This window comes from Danio aesculapii, chromosome 8 (genome assembly GCF_903798145.1).
Source record: "Danio aesculapii chromosome 8, fDanAes4.1, whole genome shotgun sequence".
NCBI lineage: Eukaryota > Metazoa > Chordata > Actinopteri > Cypriniformes > Danionidae > Danio > Danio aesculapii.
Window position 1 is genome coordinate 41,669,880 of NC_079442.1, and position 22,062 is coordinate 41,691,941.

General features: G+C 36.9%; 1 protein-coding gene across 1 annotated transcript in view; it reads right to left on the reverse strand.

Moving 5' to 3' along the window:
• ift81 (intraflagellar transport 81 homolog) overlaps nt 1–22,062 on the reverse strand; it is a 38,798-nt gene that overhangs the window by 11,250 nt on the left and 5,486 nt on the right. The window contains exons 6-11 of the mRNA XM_056463997.1: nt 21,934–22,044; nt 21,712–21,796; nt 21,425–21,588; nt 20,214–20,309; nt 17,928–18,071; nt 7,393–7,542 (exon numbers count right to left, since the gene is read on the reverse strand). Of these exons, the coding sequence (XP_056319972.1) occupies nt 7,393–7,542; nt 17,928–18,071; nt 20,214–20,309; nt 21,425–21,588; nt 21,712–21,796; nt 21,934–22,044 (750 nt within the window). The remainder of the gene's footprint in view (nt 1–7,392; nt 7,543–17,927; nt 18,072–20,213; nt 20,310–21,424; nt 21,589–21,711; nt 21,797–21,933; nt 22,045–22,062) is intronic.

The following is a 22,062-nucleotide window of genomic DNA, read 5'->3' on the forward strand; positions in this document are numbered from 1 at the left end:
ACAGCGAACGCTTTACAGTAAAGTTTCATTAGTAAACATTAGCTAATGCGTTAAAAACAACAGTTAGAGATATTTATACTTTAATGCTGAAGTTAATAAAAAAACTACAGAATTTTATTACGTCATTAACTAAATTTAATTAAAAGATTATGACTTTTGATTTTAATGAGTTATTAGGCATTAATTAAGAAATTAACTTCACCTAAGATTAATAAATGCTTTTGAAGTTTTCATTACATTGACTTTAGTTAAATTAACTGATGTTAACAAATGGAGCCTTACTGTACAGAGTTAATGAACAAAATGCCTATAAAAAGTCAGAATTTTTTATATTATGGGCCAGATTAATGTGAAAATATTCATATTTGAAAATAAATCACCTATTAATTCTAAAGATGATCAACAGCTAATACAGCAATATAAATATTCTTTAAAAAATAGTAAATAATTATTCACAGTAATTTTAGGTGGCCACAATATCAATATTGTGTATGTTCATTATTACTATTTTGAATTATTGAATGTTGCCATATGTCTATAGACATCCAATACTCAAAGTCACAAATACTTCATTCCCTACAGAGGGATCTTCACAGGTCAAGCTTAAACTAATGCCCGTTAGTTTTATAATAGGACAGAAATGTGCTGAGTAATATATCCTGGGAATATTACATGACTAATCCCATTTTGACACTTCAATAGGACTCAACTTACTTTCATCTAGGCGTTTTAGACATTTAGACTAGTCAGGGGAAAAGAGGAAGCTTGCAAAAATGATGAATGCAGCGGTACACGACTAGAGCCTTGCTAGCACTTTTTGGTTTGTTGTTAGGATGTTGCTAGGCAGACAGAAAAACTATTCCAGGTGGTTCTTAGGATATGCTAGGGTTTTCCAGCTGGTTGTTATGATGTTATTAGACAAATAAAGCTTTCAAAGTAGTTGCTAGGATATTCTGTCTGAATGGAAGAGCATTGCTAGGGTATTTTGGCTGGTTGTTAGGGCGTTGCTGGGCAGATGGTTAGAGGATTTCATTCCAGGTGGTTGCCTTTTCTGCCTGGATGCTAGAGCATTGCTAGTGGGGTTTGTCTGGTTGTTAGGGTGTTACTAGGCAGATGGTAAAATTTTTCTGATTGGTTGCTAGAATTTTCTGCCTGTATGCTACTGTAGTGTTTTGGCTGGTTAGAGCATAGTGTGTTGCTATTGCTAGACAAATGGCTAGAGTACTCGAGTGGTTGCTAGGTTGCGTCAAAGGGGATGAACTGCAAAAAATGCTTTTATAACTTCAAGTTTTTGATTCTAGTCCAAATATTAAACATTACTTAAATTAAGAAGCATTTGCAAGACAAGTAAAAATACTTTTTGTCTTTAGAAAAAAGTCAAAATTAAGTGAGTTTTTTTTTAAGTGCACGTATTTTACTCCTTTTTCAAGATATAAGATAAGCCTTTTGTGTCTCCAGAATGTGTCTGTAAGGTTTCAGCTCAAAATACCCATCAGATTATTTATTCTACTTTTTTAAATCTGGGAAATTTGAGCTGTTATCACATTGTGGCTGTTTTTGTCGCCTGTGCCTTTAATGCAAATGAGCTGGTTCTCCCCGCCCACCATTCTCACGTGCGTTTCAGAGCCGTAGCTTTCACATAGATAACAGCACAGTGACAGACAAGATTAAAGCAGATCTCCCTTACTACAGCAAGAACCCTTCCAAATGTAATATTTGATATATTTTGTTGTGGAGTTAATTCAAGCCTTTCTGCAAAGATGAGTCACACACAATGTTGTTATAAAGTTTGTGCACGCACACACACATGTTTTTGCATGACAAATGTGACAGGATACACGTTTATATCCACTGCTGTATAGATATCCGTTATGTTAATGTACAAAAAAAAAACAGATTTAATGTCCACAAACCGGGATTGAAGTGTCTTCTTTTATAATTGTACTGACACTATGCGGCTGTGGTGTTGAATTACGTAGAGATTGTACTGTATTTATTACGAACATGCACCGTTTTAAAAACATTTCAAACTTGTAAAACTCCTTCTTGATCACATTTAATGGTGATTGATGATCACAATGAGCTGAGCAGATCTTTTAATCCCAGTTGCTTTGCTCAAGTCCTGTCTTGTTGATATGATTATACGCGTTACTACGGAGACATGTTAATTTGTGATTGTCAATCAATTCAATAGGCAGGGAAACCGCACTCCTACGTCACATTGCAGTGGGCCTCAAAATGGGAGGGATTTGGATACTATTTATTGTCGGGAAATAAAAAAAAAAGAGACTTTTTGTATTTCTATCACTCCAATATGACTGTGGACACGCTATACCTACTGTACACACATTTCTGTCCAAACAGCTTACAAAAGATGAAAAGGTGCCCTTTAAAACAAGATAAATTATCTGCCCATGGGGTAAGTAAAATATACATATTTTAAACCAAAATCAACATTATTTTACTTACCCCACTGGCAGATTACTTTGCTTGTTTAAAGAAAAATCAGGGTTTATACCGATTTTTACTACTAAAATTGCATGACCTTTAAATTTTTATGTATTGTCTACGTATACATGGTAAATAATCTGAAAAACAACGCACATTCAAATTTAGTAAGTTAAAACTTAAAAAGTAATGATGACTCAAAACTTAGGGCTTCTGGTAGTACCTAGAATAGCAAAGTCGAGTAAAGGAGGTCGAGCCTTCTCATATATGGCTCCAAAACTCTGGAATAGCCTTCCTGATAACGTCCGAGGCTCAGACACACTCTCCCAATTCAAAACTAGATTAAAGACCTATCTGTTCAGTAAAGCATACACTTAGTGCTCCACTTAGGGGGCTCCCACACAGGTTATGCATCTTGTTGATATACACTGTGAACATCAGCTACGCTAATTATTTTCTTTATTCTCCATTTCCACCTGGGGATACTCTTCCCGAGGCCCTCAGACTATGCAGAGCCACTGATTCGATCCAAGACCAACGACGAGATGAACAAAGGTTTCCATATCCTGGACCAGGCCGAATCCCGAGCAGCTACTGTGATGGTCATGGAAGAGTGAAGAACATGAGACTGATTCCTGTGACGCTCCAGGGACAGACGAGTCTTCGCTGAGGCCAGCTTCCAGCCTCCGCCACTGAGACTGCAGCTCTGCACAAGACGTTTGGCCAGCGGAGTAATTAAAATGATCGTGCCCAACTGAGCCTGGTTTCTCTCAAGGTTTTTTTTCTTCACTTCCGCCATTAGTGAAGTTTTTTTCCCTCTCCGCTGTCGCCACTGGCTTGCATGGTTCGGGATCTGTAGAGCTGCGCATCGTTGGATTTGCCCTTCAATATTTAGACTCTCAGTAGTGATTATTAAACCACACTGAACTGAGCTCAACTGAACTGAACTTAAACACTACAAACTGAACTACACTGTTCCTATTTACTGTGACCTTTTATGTGAAGCTGCTTTGACACAATCTACATTGTATAAGCGCTATACAAATAAAGGTGAATTGAATTGAATTGACTAACCTATATTCAAGTATAAAAATATTTGTTAAACTAATTCCCATGGTGGCTCAGTGGGTCGCCTCACAGCAAGAAGGTCACTGGTTTGAGTCCCGGCTGGGTCAGTTGGCATTTCTGTGTGGAGTTTGCATGTTCTCCCAGTGTTGACGTGCATTTCCTCCGGGTGTTCCGGTTTTCTCTACAGTCCAAAGATATGCGCTATAGATGAATTGCGTAAACAAAATTGGCCCTAGTGTATGAGTGTACATGAATGCGGAAGTGTATGGTTGTTTCCCAGTACTGGGTTGCGGCTGGAAGGGCATCCGCTGTATAAAACATATACATATGTAAAACAGAATAGTTGCCGGTTCATTCCGCTGTGGCGACTCCTGATGAATAAGGGACTAAGCCGAAGGAAAATGAATGAATGAATAATTTCCATGACTTTTCCAAAAATTCCATGAGTTTTCCAGGTTTTCCATGACCGTATGAACATTGTAAAATGCTCAGTTAATTTTGACTTATTATTTTTTAAACAAAACAATATCTTTACTTGTCCAGAATTTTATTTTAATATCTGTACCAGAAACAAGGCTAAAACATTTAGTGCAGTGGGATATAAGGTTTTGAGAGTTTACTAGGCAGGTTGCTAAAGTGTTCTAATTGTCAGTACAACACTTCTGGCCAGTTAATATGTACAGAGACAAACAGCATGATTACCAACAGAAGCCAAAACTGTACAGTAACCCTTTCCTTGCTTTGTAGTGCATACAATCATTTTCCATGACACAAGATGTGAGGACAGACTTTACTGACTGATGAATTTGTAATGGTCTTGATACAGATGCACTTTGCACATGAAATGACATGTGGACGAGTGTGTTGGCAGGAGGTTGACTGATGCCCAGGCTGTCTGAGGGGAACAGAGGATCAGGTGCCAACAGGACGGGTGGCCCAGGCTCGTGCAAACCAACCGCAAATGGAGGAGGAAAATTCCCCTACTCGAAAAATAACAGCATGGGATGCAGACAGGGAGCACATGTCATCTCACAAATAGCCCCAGCTCAGCCTTTCTGCGTCAAATGGGCTATCAGCAAGTCAGTCCGAGGGAGGGCTCAGAGGTGTGAAGTCATTTCCAGGAAGGTGCTGTAACTTCAGCGTTAACACAATTTGAATAGACAGGGGATGGGTACAGGGAAGGTAGATTATGTGTCAGTGCGTAAAAGATGGTGAAATGATTTGCTGATACATGCAACCAGACAACGGTTGGCATCAAGATGGGATGTACACTATTTAAAGAAAGTTCTAGAGTTTGAATTGATGCAGAGATTGAATTGCAATATGATTTTTAATGCAAAGAAAGCTGTATAGGGAAAACAATAACAACTATAGGGATAGTGGACAGGGATAATCCAGCATATGCTGAAATTTTCAGCCAAAAATAGGAATTTGCTGTTAAACTTGGCTTGAAATCTAAATTTACCATTTTTATTTTGCTATCTTATTATTTTTTTTGTTTTTCTTAAGGTGAATAATTAATCTGTGCAAATAAATGCACTGAAAAAATTGGTTTGTTTCGGTAATCTTTAATTAATTAGTCATTCGCATTTGTGGCGGCCCTTCTGTTGACGTCAAGCTGAGGGCTTCCATGGCAACTGCATATTAATACCGATTTGTTTGCTACAAAGTCCTTTTAAGGCAAGTCATTTCACTCGGTGGCCATCTTTAAAACGCCTTTCGGGCATTGTGTTTGAGTGGGGAAACCTCAAATTCTCCATATTTTAGCCAAGCTTACGATTACATTAAATATTTGCAATCACCAGTAAAATTAAACAACAAGTCTCATGTTTTGTTTCTAAATGTTCAAATCAAACAAAATCTGCATTTTTCAATGGCTGACCGAGCTATTGCGCATGCGCACTTGAAAAGAACGAGATCACAACACCAACCTTATTTATGGCCGTTCTACACATTATCATCCTCTTAAATGCTTCATCAGAACGTGCTGCTTTTTAGAAGTAATTCACTACTTGGTCTAGATAACGAATCTCCTCCAGAAATGACAGCGACTCTTTGTTTACAAGTTTGTGGGCATTTGAGTAGTTGCTATAATGTGATGTGCATTTGACAGGATGGACTGTATACCGTGTTAGTTTCACACAGATTAAAAAAACAAAAAACTAGTGCAGTTGGTTCATTTAAAAGTAGAAATTTTAAGCTTTACAGTATGTGGACAGATTTCTTATGTCTGTGGAGCAAGTATTTGTTGAGATTCCAGTGTGTTTGTTGACCACAAAAACTGTCGTAAAAACACACGACTGGTCCAAGCCATTTAAAACTATGCGAGTGACATGTCATGTAATCCATAGTCTTTGTTTGCTGTGAGGGGAAGCCCCGCCTCCTACTCAATATTCCGTTTCAGTTGGAAGTATATCAACATACTGAAATAAGTCTCTGCAATTTCCGGTTCATGCAGATTTTACTATGTAAGGTGTAGGTGACTTTTCTTCCACCCCAAAACACTGAAGAAAGTTTTAGCTAAAACTGTGGTCCTTGGCTTGAAAAAAAGTTTGCTAGCTCATTCTTTTGTTATTCTTAAGGTGAATAATTAATCCATGCAAGTTAATCCACTGAAAAAAAATAATTTGTTTGTTCTTGTAATCTCCAATAAAAGTCTGACCATTTGCTTCTGCATCTGGTGTGGCGGTCCTTCTGTTGACGTCAACCTGAGGGCTTCCATGGCAACTGCATATTAATACCCGTTTGTTTGCTATCATAGATCTATACACTAGATATCACATAGGGATCACGAGCATGCGTCAATAGCGCCGCCACATTTGTACAGTGTTTCCAGGACAAGTGTCATTCAACCGCAGTCAAGACAGTGTGACATTGTGAAGATGCTGGACTTTAGGGCTGTGTACGGGTGTAGTAATGAGCAAACAAAGAAAACAAAGCACAAAGTCATCACATTTCATAGGTAAGATTTAGTTTATGTTTTTATATGTTATAAACTTTTATGCAAAACAAGTAGCATTATTGATGATAATAAAGTCACTGCATTCACCATACGACAAAGTAGCTCTAATTTGCACTAAATACTAAGCTTATGGTAGTTTTGTTGAATAAAATAAGCAAACAATGTAAATGTAAATGAAATATGACAACGAGATGCTGCGGTGCCAGAAACCTGTATTATTGTCGGCTCAGTGAACGAGTCGTTCATTATGGAGATTCATTCACAAACGAATCGCTCCCTCAGTCAGAATGAGAAGTGAAGGCAGGAGGGTGGATAGTACATTTCCATGCGCACAAACACTCGTTCTTTGTCAGCAATGCCAGTGCAATCACTTATCCATCAATATAGAAAAGTGATGGAAAATTATAATTTTCGTAATTTAAAAAAATATTTGCATAATGACCACCGGGAAAACTCCCGATCATAGATATATGCATATTTGTGTATTTCTCGGGCTCTGGATGGCCACAGTCCTTCACTGCAGCTTGGTCTCGCATTCATGTCAATGGAGCGCTACCCTGTACGAAAATGGCAGCTCTATTGATGCATTACTTCCAACAAACAACAACAGGGTAGGCGACATCTAATGTAAATATCTATGGTTTGCTATGAGGGAAAGCCCCGCCTCCTACTCAATATTCAGTCTCAGTTGAAAGCAATCAACATAATGAAATAAAAGTCTCAGCAACTTCCGGTTCACGCAGACTTTAAATTACTAACCCTTTGGCTATGTAGGGTGTAGGTGACTTTTCTTCTACATCAAAACACTGAAGAACATGTTTAGCTAAAACTGTGGTTCTTGGCTTGAAAAAAGTTTCAAGAAATCGAAATATTTCCAGGCATTATGGACAGAGGAAAAAGATGTGTGTTATTACCAGCTGCTGTTGTCCAGCTGTGTGTCGTTCTCTCAGGATCTCTTCAGTTCTCTGTAGCACACCATACTCTGCCTTCAGCTCAGCTATCTCCTGACGCTTTTTCTTATACGTGCTGCTCTTGCCACGCATCTTGGCCACATATCTTTTAAACTGAAACAAACAAAAAGAAAATCCAAACTTTAATTAAGACATGAAATGACAGAAAGGGGGGAGAGTGAGTGGAGACACTGGTGGCTGGTCAGTAGCCCAATCAGAAATAAATAATAACAACTGCTTTCTCTAGTGATTGGGCCAGAGAGACGCCTTCTTAAGGGAGCGAGAGACCAGTCGGGAGAGAGAGCTGAGCTACAACCAGCGCCTTTGAGCCTTGTGTTGAACCAGAAAAAAGAAATAACAATAATAAAATTGTCATTTACCTTATCGCCGACCCTGTCTTCTTCTCTCCACACAAAGAACCCTTCTACAGTGCTGTATGTAAGTTTTTGACTGTTCTAAAGCATAAAAATTTTGCTTTTAAAAATGGGATTTCCATGCCGGAACGTCTGTCTTTTTGTTTTAGTCCCTTTAACCTGCACAATGCCACTTTAGCCAAGTTTCCTGGAAAAAAGCGCATCTTATTCATTCAGTCAGAAAGACTCTCAAAGTATGAACGAAATGTGATGTTCGGTGGACAGTAGCAGCCTCAGAAATGAGATGCAGATTTAGAGTTCTGCATGAGGTAGTTATTAATTAGCAAAAAATATAAATATTAAACCTTAAATAACCGCAGGTTACATTGTAACCTCGTGCTCTAACAACATGCTACATGACAAGATTTGCAGTGATAAGCAATTTGGCTGTTTGCACCAGACGAAACACAATTGAAATTTAAATACAGCCATTCAGAAGCACAGAATAGTGCACTCACTTCACTCCAATAAAATGGTAAGGTTTATAATCTAATTAATACATACTAAACATCTTTAACATTATTAAATGTAGATGCTGAATCACTGATCTGAGTCACAGTTCAATTTAAAACTGCTTTTTATTTTCAAGATCTGAGGTGAACTACCTGCTGCTGCTTTCAGTGTTATGGCAATAAATGTCATGTAAAAAGGCACTAAAACTCACATTATCAGCATTTAACACTAAATAAAGCACATGAGGGGTACCTGAGGTCATAATTGTCATAGTTTTCTGTTGTTCAGCTGTGAAGAAATGGAAGCAGTTTCTAAAATATAAATTTCAGGTGTTGGTTAGAACAAAAACTGCTTTTAATATGGAGAACATTCCTTCTATCACATACCGTTGCTTTTTATTCAGAACACAACTTAAAGCAGCCTTTAGGCTTGATAGTCAGACACATTCCAGTTGGTCCTCAACCTGCACTTGCCTGTGTTTTGAAACAGGAGTGCAATATCTAGTTCAACCAGTAAATCTTAAGTCATGTATTGCCAATATCTCATTATAATCACATTATGAGGGTGCTGTTAAATATTTTAAAAGGACCCAAAGAAAAATAAATAAATAAACAAATAAATAATATTTTTTTATTGTCAAAAATTGAAGTAAAAATCTAAATGAATGAATACAGTATCATTCACCACTTTTCTCCATTATTTTAATCTGTTTTACTATTGTTTAATCTCTATTTTTAAATAGTCCAGTGGTGTGACCGTAGATTGATCGTAGATTCATTCTAAGTAATCAAATCTGCATAACAAGAAAACACAAAGTCTGGCTTATTACCTGCCTATTATTAAGATAATACCACGGATCTGTAATAGATCAGTGGACACTACCTGTTTATTTTACATCCCTAATCCTACCCAATACCTAAACCCAACTACTACCTTACTAACTGTTAATAAACAGCTAATTAGTAGTTTATTGAGCTCAATGTCTAAATTAATAGTCTGTTAATAGCATGAACTTTACATTAAAATAAAGTGTGACCAAAGTTCCATTTAAAATATAATTTTTCACATCACATAAACATGTCACAAAGCAGGATAGTCTCAGAAACAGGTCTACTTCATGTCAACAACTTATTAAATAATCAAAAAATACCCTTAAAAACCTTACCCAAAAATATCCTTCAAAAATTATAAAAATGAAAGACAGTAAATGATTGCATGTATACAATACAATATCAAAGTAACTCCAACATCATATAAAAGGGTGCGAAAAAAAATCTGCTGTGCAATGAGAAAATGACGGGATTCAGACGGGATAAACACAGATCCCAAACACAATGAGTCCTGGTTGAGTGACCATGTCTCACTAATGACCGCAAACAGAGCAAAGCCACCCGTCTCGCATGGGAAAACGATATTGATGTCCGCGCACCATCTCATATGATGGGTTAAAAGATGCAAAAGGACAAAGTCAGGAGAACATTGTGGCCTCGGCTCATCTTTGGTAAGGTGAGACCAAGGTGAGAATCAGTTCAGAGGAATGAATGGGGTGTGAAGAAGGGGCAAACCAGGGTGCCGCTGGGACATCTCGGTGGTTCGCAACAAAAGAAACCTGAGCCCGGAGGCATGCAGCCAGAGGGACAAAAAACATCTTCATCTGGCAGCGCGCTCAGGCTATTCTTCTGTCAGTACTGCCAATGGCTATAAATGTTGAGAGAGCAAACTCAGAAATCACACAATGTGCCGTATGTCACTTGGGGCACGCAGAGATTGTGTGTGAGAGTTTATTCTTTGTGTATTTTGGGACAGCAAGGGCAGACAAGGTTGGTGCGGGTTGGGAGGGGAGCTGCAATAATGCTGTGCTGTGTTCTCGTGTTCTAATTGCAAATGATCCAAGCACCAATACTATTAAAATGTGTTATTGCAGATTTTCAAACAAGCTAAGTTCAACCGACAACATTAGTTGCAGAATGTCAATTGCCAAAAGAATAATTTTATGTTGTCCCATGTTTTACTTATTTAAAAAAAGGATTTAAGCAAAAAAGTAATCACACTTGAATTATACTGGTTAAACTTTAAAGAGTAATTAAAATTTTTTACATACAACATGGTAATACTTTATAATAACTACACACTATGAATCATTTATTAAGCATTAGCAAATAGTGAATTCATTGTGTTAACTATTAACTCTACATTAATAAACATTAGTAAGCATTTTATAACTGCAGCTACAAATGCTCTTTTCTTGACTTATAAGCACATGTACATTATACCTAATGATTGTGTTTTCATACTTTGTTAATAATTCATTTTTCATCACTAAATTAAATATTGCATTATTTACAAATCAGAATCACTTTTTAAGAATAGTTGGTGGTTAAAGATCATTCAGAATGAGTTTGTAAATTATTGATAAATGTAATTTTTTCAAATTAACATGTATAACTCTTATTATTCAGGCATATACTAATAGTTAATTTGCATGTTAATAAATGCTTTATTAACTCAACTTCATCCAGTTTTGTGACCTAATCTAGTGAGGACTATCCATGCTTTATAAATCCCTTATAGATGACAATTAAAGGCTTAGTTATATTCTAAACAGGAAAAAAGAACATAAACGACTTTATTCATTTCATTTGAAGATACACAAATGAAACTGTATCAAATGAAAAATAAATCTTTGCAACCTTAACTAAAATAAAATTACTGTGCAGTTTAAACATCGCTAAATAACATTGAAATATTATATTGCATTATAATTATGAAGTTATAAAGTTATTATATGATGAAATCATATTATATTGTTAAATTATTATATTGTTTTTTTAATCCAATTTTTACAGTAATTAAATTTTTTAGATAGGAATGCAAAGATTATTGTTCATATGATACTAAGTCTTTAATTGTTATTTCATGAGTTCATACTTAACGGATGATTGATTATAAAGCTTGTTTGGCATGTTGTCCCGGGAGAGAGCCCTGAGCTCAAAAGATCCTCGAGCACGGGGCTCCCTCCCGTTGAAAGGCAAGAGGGGAGTTTGAGCTCAGGTAGAACTCGAGAACTTCCTGCTGTAGTAGCTAATGAACAAATAGCGATTGCTCTTAAGAGATAACTACTTACTAAGTGCATGTCTATGGTGCTGATTTGGACTTGTCAATTAACTTAGGCCCCGTTGAAACTAATACGTTCTAGTTTTAAAACGCATAAGTTTTGATACAGTTACGCCATCTGTCCACACTACGCCGGAGTTTTCGAGCATCGAAAACGAAGCACTTTGAAAACGCTGGAGAGGCCATTTTCATTCTAAAACTCTGCTGCTCAGTCTCACTGTGGATGGGGGAAGATGGAGACATCTGAAAACAGAGTTGGGGCTGCAGACATTCGCCTGATTGGGGCTTTTCCCTCAATATTAAGTAGCCTACACACAGTTCAGTCCTGCATCCTCTCCTTGTAAGTTTAGACTTCGCAAGTTTGATATGGTAAACAAACTCCGTAGGACACGTTGGGTAAATCTTCAAAAGGAACAGTGTACTTTATAACCTTATTCACATCACCCTGGCTACGTTGTTTCACTTTCTTAACAATAAAATTGAAACATGATTTAAGAAACTGCTATTTTCATTTTGATATTAGAAACTTAACAGACAACAGAAACCCACGCGAGCACGGGGAGAATGTGCAAACTCCGCACAGAAACTTCGGCTGGTTTAGTAATGACCAGAACCAAAGACGCTCTTGCTGTGAGGCAACAGTGTTAACCACTGGGCCACCGTGCTACCCATCTAGGAAAGGAGGAGAAGTAAGGGTGGAAGGGGGATTCTTCAAAACGAAGATGAATGTGATATGAAACCTAGGGCATTTATAGTGGCTTAGGAGTGGTCTGATTGGTGAATGATAAATTGGATAATGCGGGGCCAGCCGCAAGCAATCATAAGCACGTGATCCTCTCAAAATGAGTTCATGAGTAAACTTAACTAATAAGAAATTTACGAAGCATAAATTATCCGCACTTTAGATTAGCTCACAAAACTGCATGAAGTTGTGTTAATAAAGCATTTGTTAACATACATATTAACCATTAATATATGCCTGAATAATAAGACATCCAAGCGTTGGTTTCAATAGTTTATTAAACATTTACTTACGCATTTTGAATGATCTTAAAAACCATTGACTATTCTTAAATACAAATGATTTGTAAATAATGCGATACTTAATTTAGTAATGAAAAATTAATCACTCAGAAATTTTGAAAGTACAATTATTAAGCACATTATAAATGTGCTTATAAGTCAAGACTAGAGCATTTGTACCTGTAGTTGTAAACCGCTTACTAGCCTACAAAAAATTATCTTAAATAAAGGGTAGTGGGTTAAATCAAGTTACCAGACATAAATGAACAATATTAAAGGTGCACTTTGTAAGTTTGACACCCAGTGGTTGAACTAGGTATTGCTTTCCTGGACCAAAACAAATGCAAATCGCAGGTTGCCAGATTGACGACACCAATTTGTGTTCTAAATAAAAGCAATGGCACACGATATAAGGAATATTTTTCGCATTAAAAGGAGTTTTTATTCTTACCAACACCTTCAACTGATATATTAGAAATGGCATATTCTGTGCTTCTGAATGGCTGTATTTAAATTTTTGTCGAGTTTCGTCTGGTGCAAACAGCCAAATTGCTTATCACTGCAAACATCCTCATGTCGCCTGTTGTTAGGACACACGGTTATGATGTAACCTGCTTACCTAATGATTACGTTCATAATATTTTTTGCTAATTAATAACCTCAGGTGAAACTCTATCTGCGTTTCACTTCGGAGTCTGCTACTGTCCACTGGAGGTTGTATTTCGGTCACGGATGCATGCTTTGAGAGTTTTCCTGAGTGAATGAATGAAATATGCGGTTTTCCAACGAGGCAACACGGAGTGCTGAATTTATAATTGGCTGAACTGGCATAGAGCAGGTTAAAAAAAAACATAAACAAGACGGCGTTCTGGCACAGAAAACACATTTTCTAAGCAGAATATCTGACTTCAGCATTGTTTTTCAGATAAACAACACTGTAAAAAAATGGCCGTGATTTCAATGGTAAAAAAACTGTAAAAATGCTACTGTAAAAATCCATAACCTGGTTAAAGGTATGTTTCCTTCATATATACAGCGAATAACCGTAAATTGACTTTCCCAGAATTCCCTACATGGCACATCACTTTTTATGCTTTTTGTTGACATTACTATGGATCTTTTTAGTTGTTTCCCCATCAGTTATGTACATTAGAGATTTATGTTACATCTAATGTTTATAAACAATGTTTATTTCATGACTTAATTTTATGCGTGTTACCATACTGGTATTTAGTAGCTGCGTGAATGACACTGAGTACCTTATACTGATGCACTTTTCTGCTTGTGGGAAAAGTTGCTTGTGATGAGCATTGGTTCATTATGTAACTTACTCATCATCACCAGCATATGGCTGTGCTAACGTGTCTGTGTAACAAAAGATGTATAGATGTTGGCAATTCAAAATACAGACATATTACCTTTATAAATTAATAAATTACGGTAGTTTACCGTAAAAATGAGAAATTACTTTTACGGTTTGTACCGTATTTTTAACGGTAAAGTACTGGCAACCACAGCTGCTGGTTTCTTACCATAAATTTTACGGATTTATTATTTACAGTGAAATATATTCACTTAGCATGTTTCTTAAATATCTGCAAACATATTATGGTATTTTTATGCTTTAGAAGAGTCAAAAACTTACATACAGCACCTTTAAGATTTACCTTCTCACTAATTTAATTCATTTTGAATAACTCCAAATATCAAAATCAAAAGGCCTCATCCTATATAAAACGGTCATTTAGATGAGTTTTCCTAATTCTTACAAAAAGTTTTAGGTAAACTCAAGAATGCAAAATCCTTTTTCCTTTCCGTATCCTTGAACATGTTGACCATACATGGATTTTGTCTATTTCAGTGGCTCAGACTTTGACATCCTCATCACATCTACTTAGTTTCAGCTATCCATCACTCTGCTTCTACTGTTCACAGTTGGATGAGCCACAGACAGACGAAAGCATTATCATGGGGAAGCTGATAAAACTGAAGAAAGTCCAGGATTGGAGGAGGGATGGTGGCTATTTTAGCAAGGGTGCCGCTCTATCTGCTCGGCTGGCCAATATCTCTGCTGCAGAGCAGGCAGAGGATGGGAAAAAAATGCAGACGGACAGCAAAAAGCGAGGACAGGATAGTTCACAGGTCTCAGAAACAGACACCGGCCTGTTCATCACTGACAGGGACTGTGGGAAACATCCTGGAAAAAACCATCACAGCTTTGACTGTGACAAAGTTTTTTGAGCCAGTTGATGTAACAGTCACCTGCCCTATGCTCTTTACCTCTATTACTCTATATGAACATGTCTGTGCAGAACAAAAAGGAAAAGTTAGGAAAAGTGTTTGAAATTGGTGCTACATGACCAGTCAAAATTCAGCTATTTTATTATTATTAATAAGCTAATCACATGGGATCAAAGAATTTAGGCATGTATTTGTCTACAGGGCATGGTTTTTGGTACCAGATAAGATGGTCTGAGTATTTCAGAAAACGGTAGAATGACGGTAGAGTCAGAATTTATCATACACTCTAAAAATTGCTGGGTTCCACACAATTCCTTCTTGTTGTCCCAACACAAATCAATTAAGTAACTTAATCGTTTTTACAAATTGAAGTGGATTCAACATAAATTAATTAGGTTGCCCCAAAAACAACTTAAGAATTGTGTTGTTTCAACTCATTTTAAATAAGTAGGTTTAAAGGTGCAGTAGGTGAACTGCCAAAATGCTAACTGGTTAGCATATTATCTTTGGACGGCAGGGGAGGAACTGTGTTTCAAAGCCTTGCCTCCTGAAATCACGAACACGCGCACTGCGACATGACAGCAGACAACCACTAGTTCATGTCATTCGCCAGTCAGAAATGTAGTTAGTGGTTGGCTGGCGGCGTGCAGAAATTACCAAGCCACACTTACATGCTATTTCAGAGCGAATATTCTGAGTAGCATGGTAAACAGTAAAGGGGGGCTGTCATTGTTAAAAAATGAACCAATGTGAATAAATGCAACTTCAGCTGCAGTAAAGCAGGTTAGGCGGAAACGCGCTATTTAGTAGTAGTAGTAGTAGTAGTAAAACTTTATTGTCCTTGACAGGAAATATGTTATGGGCATCGCCATATTGCTGCAGACATTCACTAAAAACAAGCAATAAAAACAATACAAAATACAACAGTTACAAAATTTATAATGGTAATTAAGATAGACTCTTATTAAATAAACCCACTGATACAGGTACAAAGGATTTCTTAGTTTCTTAGTTTCTTAGTCGGTTTAACCTACACTTTGGGACTCTATATTTCTACCAGAGGGAAGCAGTTCGTAATGTGGAAACAAAAAATGAGTTGGATCCTTTCCACCTTTCCACCTGATTGAGGACACAATTCTCATATAAAACTTTTTTTATTTTTTAACTTTTTTTTTTTTTATTTACTTGAGTTTTGTTGTTAAACTAAATAAAAATCTACAATATCAATGTTGTAAAAGGTCCCTTATGAAACTGAAAATAGTCAGTTTCTTTATAATCTTTATAAAATAAAGATTTCAGTAGTTGAACAATACTTCTGTGCATATAACCCATTCATAACACAACACAATCTACATCAGCTTTGGGGGACTAAAATAATTTTAAAACAGAACATTACCTGTCTAAAAGAAATACTTCAGCCATGGTGTCGTCCTTCCTGCAGTGTGCAAGAGTAACTCCAATACTGATTCAGGATTTTAAAAAGTTTCAATTCAGCATTTGATTTTACCGTGACTGTTATTGTCTCGTGTGCACGTGAACGAGCGGTGCGTATGCAGGCATGCACACGCTAATGACACTAATGGTTGGACAAATCTGCATTTGCTGACAGACAGTTTGGGCTACTTAACAGAATTATGGGAATTGTCGGCCCGACAATATTTAATTGGATGAACATTTTTTAGTTTTTTGCCTTACCCATAATATAAAAATACATAAAAACACATTGAGATAATTTACTTTAATCATTACTATTGGAATGTGAAGAGACCAGCACAACAAAAAACGTTTCTGAAGACAATCACCTACTGCAGTGTTTCCCAACCCTGTTCCTGGAGGCACACCAACAGTACATATTTTGGATGTCTACATTATCTGACCCATTCATTTCAGGTTTTGGAGTCTCTTCTGATGTTATGATAAGATGATTCAGGTGTGTTTGATTAGGGAGAGGTTGAAAATGTGGACTGTTGGTGTGCCTTCAGGAACAGGGTTGGGAAACACTGACCTACTGCACCTCTAACAAAATTTTTTGTGTGTTTATAAACAGGAGCGTTATGGATCACTCCTGATTTGTATCATGGATTCAGGCTATTGGTGGTGGAATGTTTTCTTAGCACACTTTTGGCCTCTTAGTGCAAGTTAAGCATAGTTTAAACACCACAGCCTGCTTGAGAATTCTTGTTCATACCTTAGTAACCACAGCGCAATTGTTTTCTGACGGCTACTTCAAGTGTGGTCACACAAATCATCTTAAACTGGTTTTCTGAACATGACAGGGAGTTCTAAATGTGCTTCAGAGTCACCAGATGTAAATCTTTTAGTATGTGCTGGAACAACAAATCTGCAGTAACTGGGCGAATCGCTCATGGCAATATGGGCCAAGAAATGTTTCCAGCACCTTGTTGAATTTAGCCTTGAAGAGTTAAAGAGGGCCTATAATGCAAATATCACTATAATAAGAGGTATAAACAGGTGTGTGGGAACAGTAGGTTAATATAACCAGCTTCTAATAGTAGAAATGTACTAATTTTGCTTTTTTAAAATAACACTTCATAAGAACAGTCTGCAGAAACAGTTTGATTGACATTCTCCTGTTGTACATGTCATCAGAGGGGGAAAGCCCCGCCCATTGGTGATGAGCTCTCCCTCATTAGCATAGGACGTTAGCCTTGTTTTTGAATCTGCCACTATGCTGACGCATTTGTAGCTCAGCCCTCTTTTGAAAAGAGCACAACCTCATTTGAATTTAAAGCGGCAGTCACCAAAACAGCACAATTTGTCTCAAAGCCTAAAAGGAGCAGTTATAAAACATTATTTGTAGGGTATTTTGAGCTGAAACTTCACATACACAGCTTAGGGACATCAGAGACTTATTTCACCTCTAGTAAAAAGGGTATAAATAGGTCACCTTCAAGACAGTTCTATAAACAATATGGGGTCCAACGCAGTACTAGTTAGGTGTACCCAATAAATTGGCTGGCAAGTGTAAACAAGTCTGTCTGGAATGCAGTTTACTTGAAGAAAGAGTACACACTTCTGACACTGTAACAAAAAAAGATTGAAAACCAGGAAATATATTAAATCTGTGTGCATACTGTGCATTGTGTTTATCTCTTACAAACCTGTTTAGTTTTTTATTGTCAAATTCTTTTTATTTTATTGCAACTTTGCATTTAGTGCAGGAGTTTGTTAGTAAGTGCTGAAGCACATGCAGCAGTGTTTCTGCGTTACAGATGGGGACTGTGTGTTTATTACCTCATCTCCACGGATCAGCTCTCCTCCTCGCTCTTGTGCTTGACTGCTCTTCATGTTCAACTCTCTTTCTACTGCCGCCAGCTCCTCACGGGCCTCCTGCAACTCCTCCACCTTTGTTTCCTTCTTACGGACTATAATAGCGGCCTAAAGGAACAAATTCATTGCATTTTAAATGTATTCTTTTTCACAACTTTTTTGTTAGTTGTATATTTCATTCCATAACAAATTATGAATTTTAGTTTATGCTTTTTATATATATTACAACTATACAAATATATATTTGCACTGCTTTTACATTGCTTTTCTACATAAAATAAACATCCAACCTGCTATTCTAAAAATGTGATGCTCAAGTTAAAAGATGTTCAACCTTTAAAAAGCCCATCTCTATCTAATAAAGCTGTCAAAGTCTCAATCAAAATCAGTCATAATTGCTACCCAATAAATATCAAACTAGCTAAATTTAATAACACAATTTCCCACAAATGCTCATTTTGTACTCAATATGAAGAAACACTAAATTATTTATTTTGGGAATTTACTTACTGTAAAGTGTTTTGGTGGACTTTTCCAATTTTATTAATAAATTCTTATTTCCAAACTTTTGTTTATCCCAAAAATTGTATTCTTCAATTACTCTCTGAACCTAGACCTCTCTAACTGTAAATTTGTTATTACTTTATTGCTTTTTCTGGTTAAAATTTACATCCATAATTGTAAATTTTCAAGGAAACACGCTTACTTTATATTTTCAGAATAGATTTAGACTTATATGTGAACTCCATAACAGATTCTAATGATTATATTGCATATAAAACTTTTTCTTGGTGTTTAAACTTGTATACTACCTCACAAAATTCTTGTTGTTGATCCCAGTTGTAAGAGCAACAAATAACTTGACTTCTAGTTGATCATATGGAAAAGTGGCAGAACTTTTTTCAATGAATCATCTGTTGAACTGCATCCCAATCTTCACAAATACTGCAAAAGACCTATTGTAACCCACATGGACCCAAGATTCTCACAGAAATCAGTCAAGTTTGGTGAAGGAAAAATCATGGTTTGGGGTTACATTCAGTATGAGGGCGTTCTTTCTCATACTTCAGCCTCCACATCAAAGTTCCTAAAAGCAAAGAAGGTCAAGGTGCTCCAGGATTGGCCAGCCCAGTCACCAGATATGAACATTATTGAGCTTGTCTGGGGTAAAATGAAGGAGGCATTGAAGATGAATCCAAAGAATCTTGATGAACTCTGGGAGTCCTGCAAGAACGCTTTCTTTGCCATTCCAGATGACTTTATTAATAAGATCATTTTAAGATTATTTGAGTCATTGCAGAGATGTATGGATGCAGTTCTCCAAGCTCATGGGAGTCATACACAATATTAATACTTTTTCCACTGCACTATGACTTTATATACTATACTGTACATTATTTCGGCTAAGTGACAAGACTTTTGTCTAAGCAAAGTCAGACCTTACTGTCCTATTAAAATAATTAAAAATCAACGCATGATCATATTTTATTTTGGTAAAATAAGCGTAATCTAGAGGCCTTTGCCTTTCATATAAACCACTTCTGATACCAAATGATGAACTAGAAGTCAAGTTATTATTTGTTGTTCTTAAAACATGGAAAGGCAACAAGACTTTTGTCAGATAGCGTAAACATTGCTGGGATTTATTTATGTAACCCTTTTTCTCTTAGTTCTTGTTGTGTCTTTGTCTTGAGTAAAAAAAAAATCTAGAAAAAAACCTATATCACTCTCTATATCACCACCTAAATACAAAAGAATGTTCTGTGCAAATTGCTGCATAGACCTTTGGAAACAGCTATGTAGGAAGATCAGTTGCCTCGGACAAAGGTCAATTATACAGCCTAAATGTTACACAAAAGCATCTGCCATCAGAAGGACAAATCCGATTTTGAGAGAGTATTGTAATACGATATGATAATAGACATCTGGCACACTGTTATATTAGCAAATCAGAGAACATCAAACATTCTTTTTAGTTCAAAGACACGCAGGACAAGTGCATCATCTCTCCATACGGGTATGAAGGCCAGAAGTCACGTGGTCATCTATACTCTGTGTTCTCATTCTGAAAATGCTAAGGGACAAAAACTAAATCACACATCACTCAACCCTGCATAAAGATAGATAGACAGGGTGATCTCCTTGCCCAAAATAAATATGACTCATTAGGTAAATTGTGAAGAACAACACCTGTTCAAGCTTTCAAAGTCAAGTAGGTGATAAAAGCGAAAAAGAGAGATGACGCCTCACCTGCTGCCTGAATAGAGAGAGTTTATCATCCATCGGGTCATTCCGCATCATCCTCTTCTCGATCAAATGGTTGATCTCAGTGTTGGTTTCTCTGATCTAATGAACAAAAGACATATTTCAGTGCTGTATTTATTAATGTTCAAACACTTATCAAAAGTGACTAAGGCATTTGTAATGTGATAAAAGATTTCCATTTCAATCAAACACTGATCTTTTGATCTTGCTGTTTATAAAAAAAAAATCATGTTATTGTCAAAAAAAAAAACCCTGAGCATTTTAGAATGATGTGTGAAGAACCATGTGACACTGGAGACCAAAAAAAAATTATGGTAATTTTTAGTTTGCATGACAAGAATAAATTAAATTTGTAATCTATAAAAGGGGCAGCACAGTGGGTAGCACAATCGCCTCACAGCAAGAAGGTCGCTGGTTCAAGCCCCGGCTTGGTCAGTAGGCATTTTTGTGTGGAGTTTGCATGTTCTCCCTGTGTTCGCGTGGGTTTCCTCCGGGTGCTCTGGTTTCCCCCACAAGTCCAAAAACATGTGGTATAGGTGAATTGAGTAAGTTAGAAAGGCAACAAGGTATGAAAGGTGGAAAGGTATGTTTGTGAATGAGCATGTATGGATGTTTCCCAGTATTAGGTTGCAGCTGGAAGGGCATCCCCAACGTAAAACATATGCTGGATAAGTTGGCGGTTTATTCTGCTGTGGAGACCCCAGATTAATAAAGAGACTAAGCCAAAATGAAAATGATTGAATGAATGAAGTTTTTTTCACAATATTACTGATTTTACAGACCTTTCATGGTAAAAAATCTTACCAATCTCAAACTTTGACTGGAAGAGTATTCAAGTTCAAACTTCCGTCTTAAAGGGACAGTTCACCCAAAACTGAATATTCTGTCATAATTTACTTACCCATATTGTTCCAAACCTTTTTGAGATTATTTCTTCTGTTAAACACTAAAGAAGAAATTCTGAAGAAAGCTGGAATCCTGTAAGCACTGACTTCAATAGTATTTCCTACTATTTAAATTTTTTGGGTCAACAATCCCTTTAATAGAATATGTCTTCTTGACTAAAACCAGTCTGTTGATGCTTACTTTGTTACATTTAGTTGATTATACAATATGTAAGTGGGTGTATAAACAGAACCAGTTGGAACAGTTTGAGTATCTCCTGTAAAATAGAAACTATCCCTTTAAAGGCTCACCTTGTCCTCCAGCTCCCTCAATTCTGCCTGGCCCATAGCAGGCTCAGATGCCACCTTCTGTAGGTACTGCACCACCTTTCTCATATTCTCCAACTCTCTGGGGAGCTTCTCAGACACCATGTAGGAGTTAAACTTAATGTCCTCCTCAAGTCTCTTCATAAGGCCTGCAGTTTAAAAACACATGCATGTTACCTTTCAAAAAAGTAAAATACTAAAGAAATATTCCTTTATAAACCAATGAGTCAAGAGTCATTCTGGAAACGGTTTCCTTGAGTGAATTAACTTACTCTCTGGCTTTTCGTCTGCTGCTGCCTGCTGTAAGTCTTTGAGCTGGATCTGACATCTCTGCAGTCTCTGCTCTGCCTGGAAAAGCTATAGGAGAGACGAAGCACAGTCTATGTTATCAGTAAGTCTAGCAGACAGTAACTTCCTGGAAATAGAACTCACATATTTTCTGTAAATATAAACATACAAACTCTAGTATTGGTGCAAGTATTGATGGTCTCTACCTGGTTTTTCTGCTCCTGTTTCTGATGAGCGAGTGATTCCTCTCTTTCTTTTTCCACTCTTAACTGTCTGGCCAGGTCCAGCATGCGCTGGTGGTTTGACACTGCCTCCACCTAGTGGAACAGAACAGC